Raw genomic sequence first — 25,108 nt, forward strand, 5'->3', positions numbered from 1 at the left:
TAACTAAAATAAGCATGTAGACGTGCATAACCCCTCCCGCTCGGGCGTTACTGTATAGTAAAACAGGCGCTCGTTGTTTTATCTCGCATCCTATTGGTCAGATTCTATGTCCACTCCTCTCTGTTGGCGCGGTTGTTGAATTGCCGGGAGTCGAAAAGACGTAAAGTAAAAAAAAAAAAAAACTACTTCACATTGAGGACAACTGAGGGTAAATATAGCGACGATCTCTGTCAGTTTATGATCAGCAGTAACTTAGATATAAGAGTTCAGCTAACGAGGGGACTTGGATTGTTTATATGTTAGCTAGCTAACAGTATAGCTATGGATCAAGACAGCTAAGTTAGCGTTGACGTTTCGTTTCAGAACATCTCATCTTTAAGTGACACTCTTTACAATGAAACGATGGCTGCTTGTCACAACATGTAGACGATTTGTAAAGCTCTGTAGTTAAATTCACGTCGATGTTGTGAGTTGACGTGTCGTGGTATAAATTAGGGAAACTTAATCAGAAATACGTCAATATTCAATATGGTCTGCGTAGAAACACGGGATTTGGCGCATGTGTAGGTGCCTCATGTGGGACATAACATCGCTATCAGAAGTTGTGTCTCGTAGCCCGTACAGCCAGTCTAAACTGAAATGTTTTATCTCTTTCGACCCTGCTGTTATCTTCCAGGAAGGAAGAGAGAAGAGAATGGAGAATGGAAGAGCCCAGTTTCCATTTCCCTACCAGCCCTATGACATCCAGGAGCAGTTCATGCAAGCCCTGTACAGTGCACTTGACCAGGGCAAAGTTGGCATCTTTGAAAGTCCAACTGGAACGGTGTGTGTGTATGTGTGAATGCATAAAAAAGAGAGATTGGAGCAAGAGCCATTTGATTTTCTTGACATGTGTTTCCTTCAATTCAGGGCAAGTCTCTGAGTCTGATATGTGGAGCGCTGAGCTGGCTGTCAGACCATGAAGAGAGGAGGAGACAGGAGGCCGCTGCTCTGCTGCAGGAAGGAGAGGCAGCTCTTTCCACCTGCACCTCTCAGCCCTCAGCCAGCAGCTCCTCCTCAGAGCCGGACTGGATCACTGACTTTGTTCAGAAAAAGGCTGAACGAGATTTGGTGTCAAAGTTGAAGGCAAGGGTGTCATTGCGTTTCAGATGTGACCTCAGCGTGGATCTGTGGGAATGTTGGCTTTAATGTTGTTGTTGTTTTTGTGCGTGTCAGGAGGAAGAGTTGAAAAGAAAGAAGAGGGAGGAACGATTGGAAATGATCAGAAACAACGTTCAGCTGAAGTATGCGATGAAGAGAAAGGTAAGCAATCAGGAATTTTTCCCATAAATGCAATCACTCAGAGCCGCGATGTTAAGTTTCTGTGCATGCCTTTGTAGAGCTCTGAAGATGATGAGGCATTCAAGTTGCTCCAGCTCAGTAAAGAGGAACAACCTGAGATGCGAGGAGATCAAGAGGACGAGGAGCTTATCGTCGCAGAATATGAGAGCGACGACGAATCAAAGACCAGGAGCAGGTGAGGGCGCCCGTTAATTATCCAGTGATCGCATGGAGTGTTACATCCCAGTGCGTTGTTGAGATGCCTGACAGTGACATTAGGGTGTATTTGCTCTCATGCTCAGGTTTTGTGCTGCTGAGGAGGACACAGATGATGACCTGGTCGAGGAACATGTCACTAAGGTGTGTACTGTGCAACTGTAAGAGCGATTGTCCCACTGATATAAAATATAATGATGATGATCATGATGGTGAGTGTTACACATTACGCTGAATATCCACATCTGCATGTTCTCAGATTTACTACTGCAGTCGCACTCACTCCCAGCTGGCCCAGTTTGTCCACGAGGTTCAAAAGAGTCTGTTCAGCAAGGACGTCAGTGTGGTCACTCTGGGCTCACGGCAGGTATGTGTGCATGTGTACACACACACACACACACACACACACACACACACACACAAAAGCAAAGTCTACCAATGTTTCCTCCTGATCACTAGAACAGGAGCTATTACTTGCACTGCATCTGTGAAACATGACTGTTAATCACGACGCCTGACAGTATTCGCCCAGTGCACTTAAATCTGTGTATTGCTCAGAATCTGTGTGTCAACGAGGAGGTGCGTCGCCTGGGCAGCATCCAGCGCATTAACGACCGCTGCATGGAGATGCAGAAAAACAAACATGGTGAGAGCCCCCTCACACACTCGCCTCAACGCCGCTGTCTTTGCTGGTGAACATTTGTGGCTAACTTCAAGCTTGTAATAGATTTATTAAATGTTTGTTTTTACCAGGAAATCTCTGATCAAGATGAACTTGTTAAATAACAATGAGTTACAAACAACACCATATAGATGTCTTGCCTTGAAGCCAGCATTAATGAATCAAACGCTGCCCATCCATCCGTTCTGCAGAGAAGCATCATGACGAAGAGGGGGTGAAACGTAAGCGTGGCCCAGCAAAGACTGTGTGTCCCTTCAACAAAGCTTCAGCACTGCAGCAGATGAGGGACGACCTTCTGGGGACAGTCCATGATATAGAACAGCTGCTGAAACTGGGCCGCGAAACACACTCGTGTCCTTACTACGCCACGCGTCTTGCTATTCCACCTGCACAGGTAATGGTGTCCTCTTTTCTTCATTCATTCCTTTGTCCCATTGTCTCTGTGTTAGGAACTTTTGTTTTTTCCCAAAAATTTCCAAAGGTTAACTCGAGGAGGAATGGACAATCAGCTTGAAGTATTTTTATTTATTGATGAACTTTTCCATGCAGGTTTCAGGTTAATCTATGGTTGTGTGTGTTTATTGTGTCTCCATAGTTGGTGGTGTTGCCCTATCAGATGTTGCTTCATGAAGCTACAAGAAGAGCAGCAGGAGTCCAACTGAAGGGACAGGTAGCTGTTGTTTTTGAGCATTTCTGATTCCATCATCATTTTTTTTGCTGATCCACTGTCAGTATTGTCATAAAAAATTCCCCAAAAATGTAACCTGGCACACAGGAGCACACAGTGATACACGTTTCTGAAGAAAGATGTAAAAGAAAGTGTGCATATCTGATAATTCTGCTATACTTTCCCCCGTTTCCCCCATTTCTTTACTAGAGCTGCAACTAATAATCATTTTCATCGTCCGTTAATCTGTTGGTTATTTCCACGATTATTTGTCTTTTTTCTATAAAAAGAAATTGTGGAAAATGTTCAATGCACCTGTCCAGAGCCCAAAGTGACTTCTTCAAACTGCATCTTTTATCCAACCATGAGTCTAAAACCCAAAGAGTTTTCATTTAATATCATAAGTGATAAAGGAAAGCAGAAAATCCTTACATTTGAGAACCTGAAACCACCAAATGTTTGACATTTTCGCTTGAAAAATGACTGAAAACATAAATTCAATTATCTAAATCACGGGCAATTAATTTTTATTTCAGCTGACTTATCTTTGCAGCTCTGTTCTGTATTTGATTTATCAAATCAGTACAGATGTTCTCTATAATTGCTCTTGTTTTGTCTATTACAGTGTTTCTGGTTGCAGTGTGTTGAGCTCTCAGGGCCACCGTAGTTCCAGCTATTTGAAATAGAATTGATCTGGCTTATTACTGACAGGAAATATGAATACGTACCTATATATATATATTTTACAGGTGGTGATCATCGATGAAGCTCACAATCTTAGTGACACTCTCTCCTGTATACACAGTGCAGAGCTCACTGGAGCGCAGGTAAACACATCCATACAACATGTACAGATACATGGAGTCTTAAATGATGCATGTTCCCTGTAGTAGTGTGCTTAAATGTGAATCTTCTGCAGCTTTGCCGTACCCACTCTCAGCTCAGCCAGTACGCCGACCGCTATAAGTGAGTATACACAAACTTGGACACACACCAACATAGTCACACGATGCTCTCATCCACAAATTGAATACTGTGCTACCTTCCTGAATCCCGATGTTATATATTTCTATAACACCAGGAGCCGACTGAAGGCAAAGAACCTGATGTACATCAAACAGATCCTGTTTGTGATCGAGGGGCTTGTCCGCGTGCTGGGAGGTGAGTGTGTGTTTGGGCTGAAACCTGTTTTCAATAATTGATTATTGCCTGTTTTTCAACATAGGTTGTAAAAAAAATCCACTTTTAATATAAACCATATCCCTGCAGGTAAGGTGGGGCAGAATCCACAGAGCCAGACGACGACACAAACGGGTCAGTAGATGATCCATGAACAGGCATTATTACACACCTTTAAGCAGACATTACTTATCAGTCACGTTTCTTTTATCTGTTAGGTACCGAAATGCTCACCATCAACAACTTCCTGTTCAAGGCTCAGATTGACAACATCAACTTGTTTAAGGTATTACAAATATGTGTTGTAATGTTGTTTTAAAAAAAAAAAAAAAATCACAACCACGCCTCCAAACAGCAACTCTGATTCTTTCGATGTCACTCCAGTTACAGAGGTACTTCGAGAAGAGCATGATCAGCAGAAAAGTAAGTTTGATATGCACATACGTACTGATCTCGCCCTCATATAAATGCTGTTCAGTTCTGAGAGAGATCTGCCGTGAAAGCAACTGAATACTCTGCATGTGTCCTCTCTCTGTAGCTGGGAGGCTTTGTGGAGAAGTACGCTGGGTCAGGCGTGAGTCTCCACGTTCAGAGTGGCTCCAACAAGGAGAACCGACGCACCGAGGGCTTAAACCGCTACCTTCAGACGCTACAGAGCAACCAGGGCGCTGCGACAGGTCAGAGGGCAGATATTTCTGTCAGACACATTTGGAAGATGGGCACTGCCACAGACATGTGGCGTCATCTGTTGAGAGGAACTGGATCCTCTTCAGTCATGAGAAAACATACTCATTTGTTTTTAAGTTTTATCTGTTTAGGGACAGGTGTGCAAGCAAAGACGTAAGCAAAAGCATTTTTAGCCTCAGCTGGTTTACAATGCCTGTCCTTAAGGTTGGCATTTTAGATACATAAAACATAAAACTCAACAACAAATACGCAATAGACGATACAAACACAAATTCAGCAGTAAACGTGTTCAGGAAAATGCAGACAGGATAATATAAGCCACTGACGGTAAAACAACTCAGAAAAAAAAACCTACTTGACTGTCATGAAACATTAATGCACGTTAATCAGCGAATCATCCGTACTGGCCAATATACGTCTCGTGTCCGATCAATTGTTGCGCTGCTGCTTTCACCATGCAGCACTGAAAAATTCATCACTGCAGTAGGTGGTTGCATAGCAGGCCAAAAAGGCTTTTAAAGCAGATACTTCTCATGTGAAAGAAGGTCAGATTAAAGGTTGCCTCATACATTTTTATGATTGAATTAGTTCTCCTTCAAGTAGAGTAATCAGAGCCGAATGGCTTTGAAGGAGCTCAGTTGAGTGTATCTTTGTTATCCTGGCAAGAAAAGGGATCATTATTGACACCAAAAACAAAATGAACAACACAAAATAAACAGCGTATCGGATCAAACTTGTTAGTTTTAAAATTGTATCTTCGCAGAATCTCGCAGTCAGTGCATACTAAAGAAATCTCCCACATCTCCTTGTTTGTAAAACGCAATGGCAAGAGAACAAATGTGTGTGTATGTTACTTAACTGAAAAACCAGTTTAATGCATGTCATATCATATCCACGTCCCTCACATCCAGCCGCGTCTCACGCTGTCATATCAGGCAACCAACAGAAACTGAACACTGTTGGTTCCACTGATCTGTTCAAAATGATTTACTGAATCTGCCCCGTCTGCTCCCATGTGTGCAGTGTCTCCAGCGGACCAGCAGGGGTCTTCAGAGGCAGAGAAAGTTCTGTCTGCGTCTCCCATGATGCAGGTGGAGGGTTTCTTCATGGCTCTCACCAACAGCAACACTGATGGCAGAGTGGTGGTGCACAGACAAGGTACCTTCTTTAAATGTATTTATTTCAAAGCACAATGCTAAACAAAGGAGTGACTGTGAGAAGATCATTAATCCCCACAGCAATCACACTGGACTACCTAATCAATCACTATTGTTTTCTGTATACATCTTGTGTTTTTCTATTTATTTATTATCTGATTTCTTTTTCCTGTACTGTTTGAAAATATCTCGATCTGTTCTAACAAGCAAATTTCACCTGTAGTGGGATAAACAAAGCCAATCTTAATCTTGCTCTTAATGAAATCAAAGTTTTTTGAAGCACAACATTTTGTTTAACGTGCAGGCACTTTGTCGGAGAGCAGCGTCAAGTTTCTCCTGTTGAATCCGGCGGTCCACTTCGCCCAGGTGCTGAAGGAGTGCAGGGCGGTCATCATCGCAGGAGGAACCATGCAGCCTGTGAGTTCTTTTAATTCTCAGCAGAGATGAACGAAAAGCCCTTGTGTATGTTTTTATCATTCCTAAAGATTTCGTATGTAGGTTTCAGACTTCAAACAGGAGCTGCTGTTCTCCGCCGGAGTGGGAGAGGAGCGCATCACTGAGTTTTCCTGTGGTGAGTGGCCCATTTTATAACACGGCAGTACTTCTTCTTGTGGATTTTTTTTTTTGTAATGCACCCTCTCTCACTCTCTCTCACACAGTGATGGGTTTATCAATATTTCCGTGTGTGGGATTTCTTGATGAATATTCCAACGCTTGACAGAAACTCAAATAATAAGAGATTTTTTTTTAGTGTGAGTGCTAATGCAGACTGACTAGATGTGAGTCATGATTCTGTGACATGATAGATGTGACAGATAATATTATTGATAAAGTGATGATTAAATATGGCCCAAACAAAAATGCCTATAAAGCAGCTTTTCCTTTTGCCTGGTCACTTTTTCCATAGGTCACGTGATTCCTCCCGAGAACATTCTTCCTCTCGTCTTGTGCAGCGGTCCGTCTGGTCAGGAGCTGGATTTCACTTTCCAAAACAGAGACTCTCCCCGCATGGTAACAAACACACACAAAGTAGTTCATTTAAGGATAACTCTGGTATTTTTGACCCTGGGATCGAAGTGACTTATAGGTAGAAATAAATTACTCCTGTGAAAGTGGGTCCATTAAAATCGCTTGTTTCTGTCACTGACAGGCACAGATTGTCATTCTAAGCATCTGACAAAGTTTTGGATAAGATCTCTACACAGATCGGCGTTTTATCACCCTGTTCGAAACCAACAGAGTCCACTGACAAAGAACAAAACAGAAATGTTATCTTGCAGAATACAGAAATTGCAGTTCCGCTGCCTCGATCTGTTATTTAGTTTGTGCTTTAGTGTGACTTTGTTGTTGTATCATGTTATTTTGCAATCTGTGCTAATTCCAAAAGTTTTTGTACCTGTGAGTCATTTACACATTAAGAATATGTAAAGGGCACAGGTTAACAACAATCGAAATGTCCTTTTAAATTATTTCTGTGTTTGGGCTGACTGCAGCCGACATTGTTCATAAAAACATTACTTTGTCGACAGATGGACGAGACTGGGCGCATTCTGTCCAACATTTGTAACGTGGTCCCGGGCGGGGTGGTGTGCTTCTTCCCTTCTTACGAGTACTCACGGCGGATCATTTCTCACTGGGAGGCCAGCGGTGCGCTGACTCGTCTGGCTAACAAGAAGAAGGTACATCAGCTACATTTCTTTTTCTTCCATGAGCTGCTCTAAAAACAAAAAAAACCCCTCCAAATACTTGAAAAAGGGATTTTCCCAACAGAATTTAAGTTGTCTGAATTATTCTCTCAGATATTCCAGGAGCCGAAAAAAGCCAACCAAGTCGAGCAGGTGCTGAGCGAGTTCTCCCGCTGTATCCAGGTAGAGCTGTCACTCCTCAAAACGCCAGCCCTCGTCACCCAGCACTGACAATATATCATTATTGTATTATCTCATTATATTCATTCTGTTGTTAGAGATGTGCTGCTGACAGTAGCAGTACCCTCACGGGAGCGTTGCTGTTCTCTGTGGTCGGAGGAAAAATGAGTGAGGGCATCAACTTCTCCGATGACCTGGGCAGGTGTGTGGTGATGGTGGGGATGCCGTACCCCAACATCAAGTCCCCGGAGCTGCAGGAGAAGATGTCGTATCTGGACAAACACCTGGTGAGACTCCTCACTGCATCCACAATCCTGGAAAAAACTATAGACTGTGTAAATACTGGATGAAGCCAATGTGGAAGTGTCTTGAAGCTAAAGCTATTCTTTCTATTGGCCAGACTCCACTGGTTGCAGAAAGAGGTCTGATTGTGTATAAGCTTAAGAGAAAATGACCCTATTTCTCACCTGATTTATTACCTCAGTGAACAGTTCCCTAATGACTGAATGGTCTCAATCGTTAGTTTCAGATCTTCTTCAACACAGCATGATGTTCATTTAGTAAATTATGGTCCCATTTAGAGTAGAACAGACAGGGTATGCTTCAGGTGTCGTTACCTTTTTATGATTGGCGACTTGTCTCCGGGTTCTCAGTCAGATCCAATCAGGATAATCTCTCCAGCTCCACTCTCTCATCCAAATGTGGTCACCTCTGGCCCCAGCAAACCCAAGATGGGGGATGAACATAATGCCAGACTCAAAGCCGCAGGAGTATTGAAATGAAGCCCATCGTCAGTCTCAACACAGCTTTGTTTTGTTTCCTTTGCAGCCTCACGCTGGAGGAAGGAGCCCTGGCCAAGCGCTGATAGAAAACCTCTGCATGAAGGCTGTCAATCAATCCATAGGTAATAAGGCAATATTCATGACAGATATGAATAAAAAAAGAACATTAACAGTGATGATTCATTCTGAGGGTGGTAGACAGTATAATTCACATATATTTGACTTCATCCGCCCGAAGGAAGAGCTATCCGTCACCGTGGCGACTATTCCTCCATGGTCCTGTGCGACAGACGGTACGCTCGACCTGCGACGCTCTCCAAACTTCCCACGTGGATCAAAGATCGCACCAGCACACATGCGTCTTTTGGCCCTGCTTTTGCTGCTCTGCGGAAGGTGAGAAGCAACCGCGCATTCAAATCCACAATGCGACCACTGTTATCACCATTATTCTCATGTCGTCTGTCCGTGCTTTTCTTTCCAGTTCTTCCTGGAGAAGAAGCAGAAGCAGCTGTAGTTTCAAAAGACGAGACTAGAAGAATGGATTAGTCTTGCTCTGCGTTAGCGAACCCAAGATTGTGCTTCCTTTAAAAATGCTGTGAGATAATTAAAGGGCTGTGTAATAAGTTCCTTATCACATGATTGCCTCAGCTCTTTTATGCTGCTTTATGTTTACATTCATGAACATTTTGAAGCCAAGGCACTTCTGACAGGAGTTCAAGGATCAGTTAGGGGACAACTTTTCTGTTTTCAGTGCTTCACCCTTCTTTATTTAACACGTTCAGCTTTCATGTTTTGTCTTTTACTTGTGTTCTGATCCGGCTTGCTAACATCTCTGGTTTAGAGAAGTGAAGATGAATGCAGACAAAGGCCAAAGGAGGAATTAATCAGATTGACTCAGATGTATCAGCCATGTCTTCTAATGCAGTCTGGAACATGTTGATGGCACCACGAATGATAAATACTGAAGCGGCACTGGCGGAGGCATCCGTGTGACTGATTCACACTTGTGATGTTAAATATTTAAAGGACTCGACACAAAATGTTATGTAATGGAAAAAACCCCAAAACGTTTATTTAATGTAGACGTGTTATTGAAATGTTTATTAAAATATGATTTACAATGAATATGATTATCAGTAAATTGTTTCATTATTTGAGTTTTAGTGGCGTTTTGTTTTAATTGGGTAAACCAACCAAGGCCGTGAAAAATGATGTTAGTGGGATACATTTTTATAATATTATAGAGTGATTAGAAGTCCTTCATATACAAAATTATCCGACAATGTCCAACGCGTTCATTATCAGTGCTTTTAGTCTTCACTGTCCGTCACGTTATGCCTCCCAGTCGTCATCGTCTGCCGTCGGATGTGGGGCAGGAAGTGGTGGGATGACATCTGACATCCTGGCAAATGCACCGCCGGTACCAGCAGGAGCATCACCTGACTCCCCGCCCGCTGGACCCTTACCAGATATGCCTGTGGAGAGGACACAACACATTTATCTACTGCCTGCAGGTCCAACCACCTGCATCAGTATCCTTAAATCCCCTCTATCTATAAAAAGGGATCCTCACCTTTCCTCCGCATGGCGAGTTTATTGAAGAGATCGGACATAAAGTCTCCACCACTAGATGCAACTCCCACTGCTGAGAGACGAAGACATGCAGTTAGTGAATAATTATACGATCAGTATTAATTCATTAGTAACTCGTTCTCTGTGCTGCACATCGCTGCAACAAGACTTGATCTAGTTAGCCGGCATCAGCAGCTCCCTCTAAAAATTTAACTACAGAGTTCTCACGTGCTGCTTGGACTGCATGACTTTCCGTCCTTCGTTCAAGCTGCATCATGTAGCAGTTAATAAAATATGAACACACGACCACATCTCCACTCATATGATCTGACACCTTGCTCTTGCTCCTTCTGTTTCTTCTTCTCCATCTTGCGCTCTTTGATGTTGCGTAACTTGGCTTTGCCGATGCCTCCGGCGTTACGGATGGACTCCAGGAGACTGGCGCGGCCGTCCGACGGCTGAACCACCTCACTGGGAGCACCAGCGACAGGGGCTGCAGCCAGAAGAGAGACAAGGGTGGCGGTACAATTATGCCCATTAGTGTCAGTTTGGTCAATCTGATTAAGGGAGGAGCAGCATTTCAACATTTCTCTGTCACACTCGATCATAGTCCTACAAGTATGTGTTATGAGTGCAGGAATTTTGAGTCGCATGATGACAAACCTGAACTTGGCGTTCGAGAGACTTCAGTGGGGCCGTCAGCAGGAGGAGGAGGTGGAGGAGGCGGAGGAGGGGGAGCTCCTGCGGGGGTGGCGGGGGCGAGGGCGGGCTCAGGAGGGGGAGGAGGAGGCGGTGGAGGAGGTGGAACATTAGGTTGGAGCTGAGGACCTGAAAAGAAGAAAAGTCAGCTCACAAATTAAACAACATAAACCACAATAAGATAGTGGAAAGTGTGTGTGTGTGTGTGTGTGTGTACCAGGTAAATTGCTCTCCTCAGAGAAAGAGGGCAGCTCAGGGATGTTGTGTGTAGGTCCTGACGGGGCAAAGCCAGGCCCGAGGTCTGCACTGTAGGACAGGTCGTCTGCGATGCCCGGCAGGTCGGGCAGGTACGAGGGCACATCGATCTCGGGTACCTGGCCCAGGTCTGGTACGTAGAAATACGACTCTGCCGTCTGTTAAGAGACAAAACATTATCAATATTAATCACTGAATGTATCATTACTATTCCTGCATATTAACAACAGTCAAATTATGAATGTGTTTGTGTTGGTGAAGAGTGTGAGGCACCTGTCTCTCCAGTTGCTCTCTCTTGGTGATGGACAACGGTGCGTCAAACGGCTTCTCTTCTTTCTCCGTCTCTAGAGTTGTGTGTGTTTTTGTCACTGCTCCCGCCAGAGGATCAAGGAACACGTACTTCTTGTATCTTTGAAAACACACAAATCCAAAGACATGAAGAGAAGGGTTCAATATAATCTGTGTTTATAGTGAGCATCTGTGTCTATTTGTGTGTGTGTGGACTCACAGGTTCTCGGTAGTATTAAAGAGCAACAGGGAGCTGACAGATGAGATGTTGCGTGGCAGGCTGCCCAGCCCCTCCTCCGTCTCATCCTCAGACCTCTTCTTATTGCTCACACACACAGGGAAATACATCAACTTCTCCTGAAAAAAAAAAAAAAAAAAGACAAGCAGACGTTGAGTGAGAGGGAGATCTGGAAAACGTCAACTAAATCTTGAATAACGCACATCACAAACGCAGCCGAAAGTGCCCCGGTGCACAGATGCAGGCACGCGGGCACACGCACGCAAACACTGTCTGCAACGCCGAATTATATGGTCGGGGATATTGCTTCTGGGGGATATTGAATAATGCATTTCTGCACCGGAGAAAATTGCTAGCAGTGTTTTCATTTTTTTTCTCTCTCTCTCTCTGACAAATACACAGAGGCACACACACAAAATATGCAGTTTTTTGTAAGGTTCCCAAAGATGGTAAAACTGTGGTGTTCTCTATTAATAATGCAGGAGCTTATGCAGAGTCTCACACACACGCCCACCCACACACACACAAAACCACTTTGACAAAAACAAAGAAAAAAAACACGTTGAACTTTCCGACAGGTCTGTGGTTTTCATCAACTTTGGAGAAGAAAAAAAAAATGACGAACTAAAATAAAATTGGGCTGACGTGATCTCCTCTGCCACATCTTGAGACCTGCCCCGGCCCAGCCTGATGAATATTCTGTCCAAAAGTTATCTTAAATGTCACGGCGCCCATTATAGCCAATGTAACATTTAATTAAGTGGATGCCAGTTGGTTAATTATCTCAGAGGTGTGAAAAATTGAGACTGATGTGGATGAAAGCTCATCAGTGTCGGTTCAGTGATAAATGTTTTTAACAAGCACGCTGCTAATCATGAGAAAACAGCTGTTCACGAAAGAAAGATGATAAGTTACCATAACAACAAAATTCAAGAGCACAGCGCAAATAGTGACATAGACACCTAAAGCAGACTTGTTCAACTGGTGGTCTGTGGGCTGAATGTGGCCCTTTAAACAGCCTCATTCTGGCCCTTTGATCATTTTACCTGTGAGCTCATTATTCCATTCATCAGTTATGTCTGTGGCCAAGCATAGAAAAACTCACATTATAGTGAAAAGTGTTAACCCATGCAGTTTAAGTAGCAGGGGGACAAAACAGAAAACCTACCTCCAAGATGAAAAAGGTGCATTGTTTCCACACATACAACACACACATCACAAATGATACGCTTTTCAGTTAGACATAGGGAATGTAAATGCTCCTAAGTGCCTAAGTTTTGTTTTTATTTTTAATCTGGCCCTTCTAAAAAAACAGAAGCTGATGTAATTCCTCCGTTATAACAGGCCTGTGGGGCAACCTAGCAGCTCAGTTGAATATGGCGTGCACCCTATGAACACAGGCTGCGTCCTGTCTGTAGCAGCCCAGGATTCAAATCTGTCCCGTGGCCCTATGTTGCATGTCACTCCCCCCTCACTGTCATTCTGTTGCCTGTCATTTCTCGAAGCTGTCCTAGCTAATAATGTCATGAAAAGGCCCAAAACAAAACAAAAAAATACATATATATCACGTTGTTTCATGTCTTCACTCAAATGTTCTTTGTCGTGAGAGGTATACTGTGTCCACATCAGGTCAAATAATCATTTTAAATACTTTTTGGTCAGTCTGTAGTTCCGATGGGAAGATTTGGTATCAGAACACAAAAACCTGGCGCCTTTGCATCTATTCTCTGTAGTTTGAAGCAAAAATGCAAATACTATGAAGGCTGCAGCTAACCATTATTTTTATTATCACTTCATCTGTCGATTATGTTCTTGATTTTCTTGATCGTTTTTTGGGGGGTGATTAAGCTTAGGATCAATGTTTCCAAAGCCCAATATGAAGGCTTCAAAGTCTTGTTTTGTCCACTACCCAAAGACATTCAGTCCCACATAGAGGAGCAAAGAAACCAAAAAATATTGAGATTTAAGAAGCTCTTTTTTCTAAAGAGTCATCTATCTTTTTAAACTAATCTATGTGTGGCTCATTCTAAGAAAAGCAGCGTAGGTGTCCTCTCCGGCCACCACATCCTGCTCTTCCTGAAGGAGCCCGGGGTGATTCCTGGTCAGACAGGATACGTCATACCTCCTCAGGGAGACATCAGGGAGATGCTCTCATCACCTCAGCTGACTCCGTTCCAACACGTAGGAGAAAGCACTTCCATTTCCAGCTCCCTCTAGATATCTGTGCTTTTCACCCTGCCACCCTAGGGTGAGCCCAGGACGCTCACTTTTCCTTCTATCAGTGATTTCATTCTTTTGGCCACAGCTCAGTGCTCATGGATCGGGCGCAGTGGTTTGGATATCAAATTTTTTTTCTCTCCATCAGTGTAGACACCACAGCGACAGAAAGAAGTGCTGGTTTCTATTAATATAGAAAAAAAAGGGACTGGAGAGCATATTCCAATTATCGAGGTCACACTGCTCATCCTCTCCGGGAAATCACATCTCAGAGCGCTAGAAAGAAGACCTTGGATTCTGGAGGTGCAAGGTGGATTCTGTCCACGCCATCGCAGGTTCTCTTAGGTCATGGGAGTTCGCCGCTACAGTCTGCGTTAACACGAGGAGTCGTGACTTTAGCTCCGAGCCCCCTCGTGTCCTTTGATGACCGCAGTGAGAGCTGCGTCACAGTTCCTCAGCACCAAGATAAAAGCCATGTAAATGGGAAATTAATCACGCCTCTTTTATCCCTGTTTGTACCCGCAGTTTTAGCAGCGTCATCTGTATAAAGAGGCCTCGACACCATCAGACGAGCATGCGCTTTCTTCCGTTTTATCTTAGCCACAGCACTATGGCTTGTGGGCTTTGAGACATTTGTTACAGAATACTTTGTGGAACCTTTTTTTTTTTTTTTATTTGTTGCATAATTGCAGGCATCGCACGTCAGAAATCCACGGCGTCATCAACAGTTTAACGCATTCATCTTACCTGCAAGGCTTTCTCATCAAAGGGCCGCAGTTTATTCTGTATCCTGTGTCGGGGGCGGGTTTGTGAGGAGGGGTCCGTTGCCTCGGTAAAGATAGACGAGTAATCCTGAAGTCGATCTGGGGCCGGGTACTTAGCACTGGAAAAAACCTTTAAACACAGAGAAGAGCTGATGTAACGGACAGACACAGGGTTAATTATTGTCTTCAGTGATCTCATTGTTTATCATTGGTGTAATATGTAATGCTGCCTCCAAAAGTGGTGGTGCTGCGTTACCTTGGTGGCCTTCTTACTGCCTTTGATCTTGTCGACACGGGCCTGAGCCAGTCTGATCCGGTCAGTGATGCTTTGCAGCTGGCAGCGGTTCTTCTCTACACTGTCAGACACCCTGGAAGCAACGCACACACATACACACACAATCCAATATAGCTGGGTGCGTCACCTGAGATATTATTGTTCACTTTTCTTCTACACATGCACTCTGCAGCAGGGAGCTGAATCCCGAGATGGAAAAAAACAAACTACTTGTAGACTTTTTGCACAATGAAGCGCAAGCACTACACTGCTGTTTCTGCATGTATACAGAAATGAAAGAATGATGAATCAATACCATCACTCAATACTAAACAATGCGACCAAAACATAGAATTTCTGAAGATGCAACGACTAAAAAGAAAACATTTCATTGATTATCACAATAACTGATTGAAACTAACTTTCTTTTGAGAGTACAATCTAACAAATCCTTTTAGCGCTACTCATCCGAGACGCGTGACGTGTTAAGCGTGATGTTAACATACAACTCAATATAATTTAATCCATAAATGACAAATCCTTTGACGGTAAATCCTGTAGCCTGTCATGTGCATATCATGGGGAAACCATGACACGCACATGCTATTGTTAATTTCAACAAATCCTTGGTTTTCATTGTGATTTTAAGCCCGTATCACTAGCTATTGTTTGTGTGTGTGTGGGCTTGCCTTTTGAAAATATCCGTAGAGATGGTCTCCAGGTAGAGTAATGCATCTGCTATCTGATGGACAGCCTCCTCTCTCCTCAGGTCTGGCTGGATGAGAGGCACTGAGTAGACCTGGCCCTCCAGGCAGTGCTTCTGTGTCATCCTACAGACAACAACAACAAAGAGCAAAGTTTATGATCAAGGACAAGGCTGTGTGTTACTGACACCCCTGTAATAAAACCTCTGGCGTATGATTCTGGTAAATGAAACAGGCAAGTCTTTCACAGTGGTTGTTTTTAGATCCTGAAAGGTGTTTTTATCGCTGTTTAAACTTTGACCTCTTTGCAAATACACACTTCTCGACCTCATCTGACTCTCACATGACAATGTCGGAATATACATCCACATTAACTCATTCCAATGCCATGTTTTATTCGGTGTCACACTAGCTCCAATGGATCCCTGCAGCTGTATATGGTTGATATGAACAGCGAGAACAGTATGGCACACAGTATGGCTGTTAACGAGCGAATATATTCCAAAAGAAATAACAAGATAGTATGACTGTGCTAAAGAAAGCATCGCCACGAGCCTTAAATCCAACAATATCCGTTTAACGACATGTTAAATTGCGAAACGTCGTCGCTTGGGAACATTTCTCTCACCTGACCATGGGTGTTGTTTACTTGTTAACGGTTATATGACAAATATCTTAAGAATTAACTCGGCTATAGGTGCTAGCATCTGAGCTACTGGTTAGCAAAACAACGGTTCCGTACTTCCGCATCCCCGTGTCATGTGACCATGTCGTATTTGTAGTGTTGCCTTCAAGTTCGCTCGGACATTTTTAATTTCCAATTGAATGAACTCAGGGATTAATATTTTATTATAAGACTGTAAATTCAAAATCGTATTCTTCAAAAGAAAATTGATTATTATTAGTATTCATAGTTTCTACCATTTGTTTGTCAGTTGTCATTGATGACAACTCAGTAACTCAATTTGCTGAGATAAAATGTACTATAAGTAACGAAAGTTCCAGAGCAGCTGTTGAATGGACCTTGACGTGATGTGGCTTTTTATATCGTTTCACGTGTTAAACAGCCAAATCTGAGCCCAAATCAGAACAGAATAAAGAAATAAATAAACGAATAAATAGCTGAATTTGCCATCATATACACTACATATGTATAATACATTTCAACACTAATTAACAATAAAGTGTGATATACATTTTCATTTCTGATTTAATTTGCATATTTATATATTATATATTTATATTTATTTATTCATTTCCCCATTTCATTTTTCTTTTATATAGGCTATTATTGTTAATATTTATTTATTTATTTATTTATAACACATGCATACATGCCAAAAAGATTATTTTTCTTCTTCCTCATCTTCTTCTTTTTCTTCTTCTTCCTTCTTCTTCTTCGTCGTCTTCTTCTTCTTATCATTACTACTCTTTATGTATTCATTTACAAATAATCTGGCAGCCTATAATACAACTTGAAGGACGGGTAAGATATTTCTAGATGCTACAACAGAAATATATTTTTAGATGTCCTATGTATTCAGCCAGACACAGGACTGCTGCTCAGATGTTGAATCTCCTTGAGCAGCCTATAGGGCGCGTGCTTGCTCTGTAGTTTTCCCCGTGCATGTGCGTAATGACGCATCCGTCCTCCAGCGCTTCTCCTCCCCTCCTCCCTCCTGTCACATCTGGATCTGGCTCCTCTCATCAGCACCACTCAGCGCAGTGGGAGATAGAGACAGAGGGAGGGAGGGAAACGACCGGAGAAGCGGCGGGCAGCTCGGTCGGTGCAGCCTCGTCCACAACCGAGCAGAACCAAGAAGCGGAGAGCTGGAAGGACATTTCACCTTCTCATCCGCACTCACGGATATTTTGCATCTCCTCTGCCCTGCATCCGTCAGTCCAGCTTCTTCTTTTTTTTCTTCTCCTTCCTTCCCCCCCTCTTGTCCTGAGTATGATGAGCTCCAGCCTGCTGGAAAACCCTGTGCAGGCGATTCTGTACCTGCGAGAGCTCACCACCATCGTCCAGAACCAGCAGAGTCTCATCCAGACGCAGCGCTCCCGGATAGAGGAGCTGGACCGGCGGGTGGACGAGCTCATCGGCGAGAACAGGCACCTGCGGGACGTCAGGGTACAACAGCATCATGCTTACCATCACCACCATCACCATCACCCCGACCCCAGCTGCCTTGTCCTCCACCACCACCCTCAGGACCCCCAGCTCAAGACTGGTGCGGGATCTCTGCCGGACCATGCGTCTGCTCCAGCACAAGTCGAGGCGGCTCCTGTGGTCGAGGAGTCGCCTTCTCAAACTATGGATCCCGGGGACATGCAGCTGGTCCCGGCCGACCCGTCCACGGTTTCCCCGGTGGAAAGTGACCCAGAAAACGGGGCAAGTTGCCACAGTTGCCGCTCTTTGGTTCCGATGACCCCCACAACCCTGTGTCGGTCCCTGGCCCTGTCCAGGAAATCCGAGTGAGTAGAGGGTTATATGGATGTTTGCATATGAGTGTTTTAAAATAGTCCAACAGAGAATATACGTGTTAGTCTCCTCCTGCATTTCTAAAACCGGCTCTGGTTCCTGTTGAATTTCCTGCAGTATCGACCCACGCCTGAATAAATCCAGTTCCTTGGTTGTAGTAGACTCCTTTCAATCCTCCACAATATTTCTGTAGCATCCGCCTAAATACTGTATAATTGGGCAACGCGCGCGCGCCCTGCAGATTGAGAGGTGTTTAATTAATGAAGAGGGCGCGTGCACATTTCCAATTTTCAGCTGTGTGTGTCGGCTGAAGACTGTGCCAGCAGAGGAAGAAGGTGGATTATTTAAATGAGAAACTGGATCACGATCACTGGATCATTACATAACAAACAGCTGTAGGCCTTTACATGTGTGTGTGTGTGTGTGTGTGTGTGTTTGTGTCTGTGTGCATGTACAACAAAGCACAGCGGTCAATGTCAGATAAGCAGCTTCAGGTGCGGTGATGAGACACAGAGAGTCGCTGTCCGCGCTGCTGCTGCTGGATCCTCTGTTAATTACAACACGGGATCTGGGAGCTCTCACGGGACCTGTGGGCCTCTGATGTTGCTGTGTTAGATGAGACACACGTGCACAGAGTCACACACACGCACACACACATGTGTGCTTGGCACTGGAGCCTCATAGTAGATCAGTGCATCACTAACAGTAATGAGAGGAAACCCATCTTTCTCACTCATTTTGTGGCTGTGTGTGTGTGTGTGTGTGTGTTCATAAGTTGTATCCCGGCAGGAGTCCTGATTGGTCTCTCTGGGACTCCACCCCCACTGAGAGGAGCAACACAGAACAGAGGAGGTTTTGAGAGGAGCAGAGGAGTGCAGAAAGGGGGATGTATATTAAAAAAAGGAGTTGTTGATATTAATCGCAGGGAATGATTCACCTGCCGCGCACACTTCCTGCTCTTGAGTCGCGTGTGTGTGTGTTCCCATGAGTGTGTGAGCCTGTTGCTCTTTCTGTGCAGCCCTGCCTGAAACCCCAGTTGTGCCCTGCGGCAGCTATTTGTTGTCATTTGACGGGAATTGGTTGGTTCTTAATTCAAATGAGTTCAACTGGGGAGGAGGATTTTACAGTAAACTCATTGTCATTCTGAAAAGCTGTCCACCAGTTGATCGGGCGGCCGAGGGGGTCTGGGAGGTTCATCACACGGCCTTCTTGTTCCTGTAGGTGCTGGTGGTGTGTCCTTGAATGCAACCTTACAGCCCCACCTGCTCATTGATTTTTTTTTTGTCTTTCTGGATAGGACTGGCAGCTTAACGCCTAATTTCTAGTTTTGCCTCTGGGGCCTCCAGGCAGGTCAGGCTTTCACTTGCATTTTTATAGGATTCACCTTCCTGTCACCGCCTGCTGCGTCCTGCCTTCAGCTGCCCTCTGCCTTTCCTGTCGTCGGAGTGTGTCAGCATGTTTTCAGGCATACATATGTATGCTTTGAACGTTTATACAGAGCCCACTTTCCTACGCGCTACAGATAGACGACATGTGGGCTGCGTGAGTGTGTTTGTGCGCTCTGCGTTGTTGTAAGTGCTGCCGATGCACATGGATGGGCCTGTGGGGGGAGAGACAGGATCCTCTCCTCTGCTCAGTTTCCGTCTCTCTCTCCCCCCCTCTCCAGCTGAGCCTCCTATCTGCCCCACTTAGCCCATGGAGCGAACGGTAATCAGCCATTCTCAGGAGAGAAAATGGCAGAGATGATAGAAAGGGAAAAAGAGAGGGATGCATGCTCGGTCGTCGTCTTGGATGGAGCCCTCGGAGGTGTCTAGAGGAGGCAGCTCGAGGCTGACATTGGAGTGGACGGGTGAAAGGAGAGAGGAGGAGGAGGGGGGAGGTGGTGATGAGAGAACAGGGAAGAGGGGGAGGCAGGGTTCAGTACACAGAGAGTGAGACAGGTAGAGGGAGAGACCAAAACAGGAAGGAAAGATTTGGGGGAAAAAAAAGGGTGCATTTGAGGTAGATGTCTCAACAGTTTGTCTGTCGTTACTGGCAGACAAATAGAAAGGTTGGACAACAGAGGGACAGGCTGTGGCATCCTGTGGTGCAGTGGCAGGTGCACACAATGTACTGGCAACGCTTTACGTCCAAATGGAGCCGCTCTTGTTGCATGTCAATACTCTACTGGGTGCTGATGAGGAGCATTGCATTTAAATTGTCTTACAAAGCAGGACAGAGGTGTGAGGGGACGGCGGGGCACAGAGATCCGGGGAGAACACGGGTCGACAGCAGGAGGAATGTACTGTTAAAATATTCACCTGTTCTCTTTGTAAGCGTTGTTGGGAGCGGATGGCCGTTGTGTGCCTGTCTTGTACAGACAGATGGATGGTTCCACTGAGTGTGTGTGTGTGTGTGTGTGTGTGTGTGTGCTTGCGTGCTGAGGGACCCGAGGAGCCTGGCCTCGTCCTCGGGGCTCGACTGTTTTGTATCAACCTGGCAAAAGAATTTAGCTTTTACATGCCGACCGTGAGCTCAAAATGGGTCTGCAAGTTCAGAGCTTTTTATATTTTACATTATGCAACTAATTCGACTAACTAACTAGCTAAACTGAGAAAATCAGTTTAAATAAATGATAACATTTTTCTGCATGCACCCGTGGGGGACTGTGAATGCAGAGTGGTTATTTTAATGACCAAAGCCGAAGTTTTCAACTTTGAAAAGCTGATTTTGACCTAATCATTCATTCCTGCTTCCTTTTCTCTCTTTTATTTCTATTCTAAAGATTATGATGTATATGATTTGTCTAATTTTGGAAAATATTTGTTCCAGATTAGATGAGAGGATGGGAACCACTCTCACATCTTTCTGTAAACCACAAAGCTATATGCACCCCTGTTAGCTTAGCTTAGCATAAAGTCAGGAAAAAAGGGTAAAAATCAACCTTCCAGCACCTCTAAAGTCACCAACTAACATAACTAACAAGTGATATCTCCTTTGGAAGCGTAGTGTACAAGTTGTGGTTGTACCTTGGGTTTCTGGCCCGTACCAGGAATTTACTACTCTACTACTTTACTACTGGAGTATCTACTCCAGACTCCACATAACCCCCCCCCTAAAACCATAACTGCTGGGCTGTGCACTTTGGTTTTTCCTGACTTATGCTAAGCTTAGCTGACCTGCTGACGGCAGTGTCATTGTTAACACACAGACACAAGACATGCTGTGAATCTCAGCAGCTAAATCTGTGCAAGAATACGAGGAAGTATATTTGCCGAATGGAATGCTAGTCCAGGAGACGTGCTCATGTTGAGGTTCCTAAGTTTATTTTAGCTTACTACTAGAATAAGTTTACATGCTTAAGTGGTCAAAAAACACCTCCGTCTTCTCAGATGGTCCAGTTCTGCAGCTCTGTGTCCCCCCTCTCTTTAAGGTCCCCCCTGTCCCGAATACCCAGTTTCCTCTGATCGGTCAGCTCACACACTCCCGAGTTGGCTTTTCTTACGTTGATTACCACGTGCCAGCTTTAGCCACTAAGCATAAAATAATGCAAATGTTTGACTCCATGACATATGTGTGATATCACAAAGTCACGGGATTATAGGCGGGACTACCGATGAAGCGCTTCAGGGGCAGTATTTTTTGTGGGAGAGAGGAGCTTCTGGTGGTGCAGACTCTGACCTTTCGAGATCTTTTACATGCACGTGAATCTAAATAAAACACTGAAGGAAAGAACAAAAAAAGACAATAGCTCTCCTTTTAAGGATGGCACTTATTTTTGTTGTAATTGTCTGAGGTGTTTGAGATTTGGCTCCCTTTAATGAGTTGTTACAGGCCGTGGCTTCAGTACGAACATCAGCCCCCTCAGATTGTGGATCTGACGCCTGACAGATGAATTGTGTCTCTAGTGAACTGATGATGATGTGCAGGAACTTTTTCTCCCAATGAAGGTGAACTCACCGCACAGATTTATGGGTGTTCAATTAGTCTGAGTATGATAAAGAGGAGATTAGATTAAAGAGATACATTAACTTGTGGGTTTTTACATTTCAATGGATATTCCCTGACGGCAATTAGCTGAAGTGAAGAAAGAAATCCATTTCATACAAGAGAAACCTTCCTGTGCAGATCAAGGGACTGAAAGGTAAAAATTGGGAAAGTAATGAAGTAATAAAATGGAGAATGATATTAACTTGCAGGTACCCTGTAGGGGGGGGGGGGAACACTTTATTTATTATCTGGTATTCTGGTCCTGCTGTTTGATTGATGTGAGAGGGGAGCCGAACAAAGACAAATGTGCGCGCTGATAAACGCATATTGAGATTTGACGTAATTGTTTTTTGAGATGTTTGTAACCCCTGGGAGCCTGTTTAAAAGAAAGCCAATTGCTTGTATACTGAGAGAATTACTGCAAGAAAAAATAAGCGAGTAAATAAATGCTGTCCATAAACGCAGCGTGGGTACCGGGGCTCCAAAGACGACAACAAATTAGTCATATATGTACAGTTAGTTTGCGTCCGTGTGAGGGGTGTCGGTGGTGACGTAGGTGTTACAACAGATGGAGGGAGTATTATTCATCGAGGCCAACTGTGAGGAGCGCTGATCCGAGATCTTTAAGCAAAGAAAAACCAAACACCATTGTCCCTTTAAGTCTGTGGAAGTTGCTGTGAAGAAAAGTTGCTTTTTATAGCTCGGACTGTCACAGCGAGTCTTGCGCCGACCCTGACTGCCTGTCACTGTGGGTCTGTGTCACAAGCAATATGCTGGGCCCAGGTCAGAAGACTTACTGTAGCGTAGCCAAGAAATTCACTGTCAACTGAATGCTTTCAGCTCATTGTTGAAGAACCCTGTGTGACCCATGGTCCCACCCACTGTTGCTTAGAAAAATAGACCTGGCAGACATATTGTAAAGTCATATCCATGCCCGTGTTTTTGTGTCTCTGGTGGTGGAAGGAGTCCTACAGTCCAGGGGGTGAAAGGGTCGATGTGTGCAACCGTTTAACCACGATCTGTCTTGGTTTTTATTTTGTTCTGTTTTTTTTTCTTTCTTTTCTAAATTGTTCCAGATAAGAGCACCAGTGAAATGCCTAAAATATGAATGCAGATGTAAAATGTATGAGAGTGAAACGAGAGAGGCGAAACTTAAGAGGAGACAGAGCAGGAAGCAGAGCTTGAGTAACCATCTGTCCAGAACTGGGTTTGGGGAATTCTGCTAAATCACCGCAGATCTGATGAAGCGGAGGCGTAAATAAGCACATCCGCGCGGAGAAAACGCATAAATACCCGCGCTCATCCTAAGCGTTCTCAGCCTTGAATTGACCTACATAGGGTATTTACGCCGGGATCAGTGCCAAATTGTAAACAGAACCCATGGAAATAATCCAGAGGAGTCTAATGAGAGCTTCTCTCCGGGATCCGCTGGGATGTTGGACTAAGAATGAAACATAAAGAGGAATATGAAAACAAGGCAAACAACAGTAGCAGCAGCCAATGAAAACTGAATGACATGCCGTCCTTCCTGAAATCTATCTCCGTCTTACCTCTCCTCCTCTCTCATCTGCCCTCCTGCAGGAGCGAGACCGTGCTGCATCAGTTTTGCTGCCCCGCCCCTGAACATCCAGAGGCCGACTCCACCGGCTCATCCGGGTAAGAGCAACCAATCACAGACACTCTCACTTCCCCCCATGTTGTGTTTCTCTGCGGTGTGATGCTGAAAAAAAAAAACTTTCTGGCCCCTACATGTGTGTCATCTGAGTGAATCACGTCCACACCCAGGCTTTTAATCGTGCTTGTTAGTGTGTGCACAGAGCAGCATGCCAGTGTGAAATGATGTATTTATGGGCGCCCGGAGTTACGGCGAGAGAGTTAAATGCTGCGTAACAAACCTATAGCGCTCACAGCCTCGAGGGTAACTCACAAATAGAGAGTTATAGAAAGCAAAGGGGGGGTGGACGGTGGGGTATGAACTGATATTGCCACCATTAAAGTGCCCATGGCAACCCAGTAATGATGCTATGAACTGCTGCCACTGCCATAGTAACTGAGGGGATATGACTTTTGCCGTCTGTGCGTGGGCAGATGGCCTGTTTGTTGTTTTTGAGTTTGTTCATAGTGGTTTTGGCTCGCACGAGGGCACGTGAACCTGTGACGCTGTACAACTTTGAAAAGCTGTTATGTTTCTCTGATGATTGCTGTTTGCCCAACCATCCCCCCCTCCTCCGGAGTTCCTCCCATCTTTTAATCCTCTGTGTCTAAATCCAGTCTTCCCTCATCCGATGTCTTCTGCTTACTTCTGCGCGCACCCCTGATCATTATTTATCCGTCTGTTTCTAATCACCTCTCCTCAATTATTTCCATCGCGCCCCTCCCCCACGTCTCTCTCGCTCTCATCCTGTTTTTAAATAATATCACCGTCTGCCTGTCTCGACTCCCTTCTCTCGTTTTCTCCGATCTGATGACTTAACTTCTTACTCCCACGTAGCCCTGATTGGATGAGCTAATGGCACAGCAGCAGTTGGACGTCCACCTGAGATGACAGAGGAGCAGTGTAACCTCATTATCATCATCCCATGAAGTTGTGTGTTTTTGTGTGTGTGTGTGTGTGTGTGTGAGCCTGGTGGCTGGAATCGCTGTCTGTCATCCAATGAATGCATCTGAGCACCAAAAACCTCCCAGGAGATGTCATGAGATCCGCCTGCAGCCTAACCTGCCATGCCTTTTCTCTCCTTCAGCTTTTGTGTGTGTGTGTGTGTGTGTGTGTTTGTGTTTGTGTGTGTCTCCCCTGGCTGTACAGTACCGCGAGTCTCTGAGGGGGCCTAGAGTGATGCAGCTCGACAGATGCTCGTCTCCTCTTCCCCACGTGACGTCACGCGAGCAGGCGGAGCAGCAGGAGTGTGTGTGCTTGGTGTGTTTGTTTTGCAGCTACATATGTGAGCATGTGTGGGGGCGTGTGAGCTCGGGACGGAGATAGAGAGAGATAGAGAGAGAGAGAGACAGAGAGAGAGAGTAGAGAGTAGAAAGGATATAGCGCCCATATCATTATGGAGGCTTTTGCTGTCCAGATGCATTAATAGCTCGACTC

At 44.6% G+C, this 25,108-nt stretch overlaps 3 protein-coding genes across 6 annotated transcripts in view; 2 read left to right on the forward strand and 1 right to left on the reverse strand.

The window, feature by feature from the left end:
• The first annotated feature begins 57 nt into the window (after positions 1-57).
• On the forward strand, positions 58-9,680 carry ddx11 (DEAD/H (Asp-Glu-Ala-Asp/His) box helicase 11). Of its 2 annotated transcripts, none has more exons than XM_037106157.1 (27): positions 58-208; positions 677-823; positions 910-1,125; positions 1,216-1,302; positions 1,380-1,516; positions 1,623-1,680; positions 1,796-1,903; positions 2,095-2,182; positions 2,410-2,612; positions 2,814-2,888; positions 3,635-3,712; positions 3,805-3,851; positions 3,967-4,046; positions 4,155-4,199; positions 4,283-4,350; positions 4,449-4,487; positions 4,603-4,741; positions 5,775-5,909; positions 6,213-6,325; positions 6,407-6,479; positions 6,816-6,919; positions 7,438-7,587; positions 7,708-7,776; positions 7,872-8,060; positions 8,602-8,677; positions 8,794-8,948; positions 9,037-9,680. In XM_037106157.1, exons 2-27 carry the CDS (start codon positions 695-697, stop codon positions 9,067-9,069), a joined length of 2,694 nt encoding a protein of 897 aa, XP_036962052.1. In that variant the 5' UTR covers positions 58-208; positions 677-694; the 3' UTR covers positions 9,070-9,680. The 2 variants fall into 2 exon arrangements, with proteins under 2 accessions (XP_036962052.1, XP_036962053.1); XM_037106158.1 differs by lacking the exon at positions 58-208 and adding an exon at positions 233-466.
• Positions 9,629-16,347, reverse strand: wash1 (WAS protein family homolog 1). Of its 2 annotated transcripts, none has more exons than XM_037106160.1 (11): positions 16,195-16,347; positions 15,552-15,692; positions 14,845-14,956; positions 14,572-14,718; positions 11,590-11,726; positions 11,355-11,490; positions 11,044-11,239; positions 10,791-10,955; positions 10,462-10,620; positions 10,129-10,197; positions 9,629-10,030 (listed from the first exon to the last, which is right to left on the reverse strand). In XM_037106160.1, exons 1-11 carry the CDS (start codon positions 16,200-16,202, stop codon positions 9,888-9,890), a joined length of 1,413 nt encoding a protein of 470 aa, XP_036962055.1. In that variant the 5' UTR covers positions 16,203-16,347; the 3' UTR covers positions 9,629-9,887. The 2 variants fall into 2 exon arrangements, with proteins under 2 accessions (XP_036962055.1, XP_036962054.1); XM_037106159.1 differs by having other exon boundaries at positions 10,129-10,200.
• A 617-nt stretch (positions 16,348-16,964) lies between these two features.
• The window catches only part of iqsec3b (IQ motif and Sec7 domain ArfGEF 3b), a 35,298-nt gene continuing 27,154 nt past the window's right edge, over positions 16,965-25,108 (forward strand). For both annotated transcript variants that reach the window (XM_037107243.1, XM_037107244.1), the window contains exons 1-2: positions 16,965-18,041; positions 23,599-23,673. In XM_037107243.1, the coding sequence (XP_036963138.1) occupies positions 17,194-18,041; positions 23,599-23,673 (923 nt within the window). In that variant the 5' untranslated portion in view covers positions 16,965-17,193. The remainder of the gene's footprint in view (positions 18,042-23,598; positions 23,674-25,108) is intronic.

This window comes from Acanthopagrus latus, chromosome 8, assembly GCF_904848185.1.
Source record: "Acanthopagrus latus isolate v.2019 chromosome 8, fAcaLat1.1, whole genome shotgun sequence".
Taxonomy (NCBI): domain Eukaryota; kingdom Metazoa; phylum Chordata; class Actinopteri; order Spariformes; family Sparidae; genus Acanthopagrus; species Acanthopagrus latus.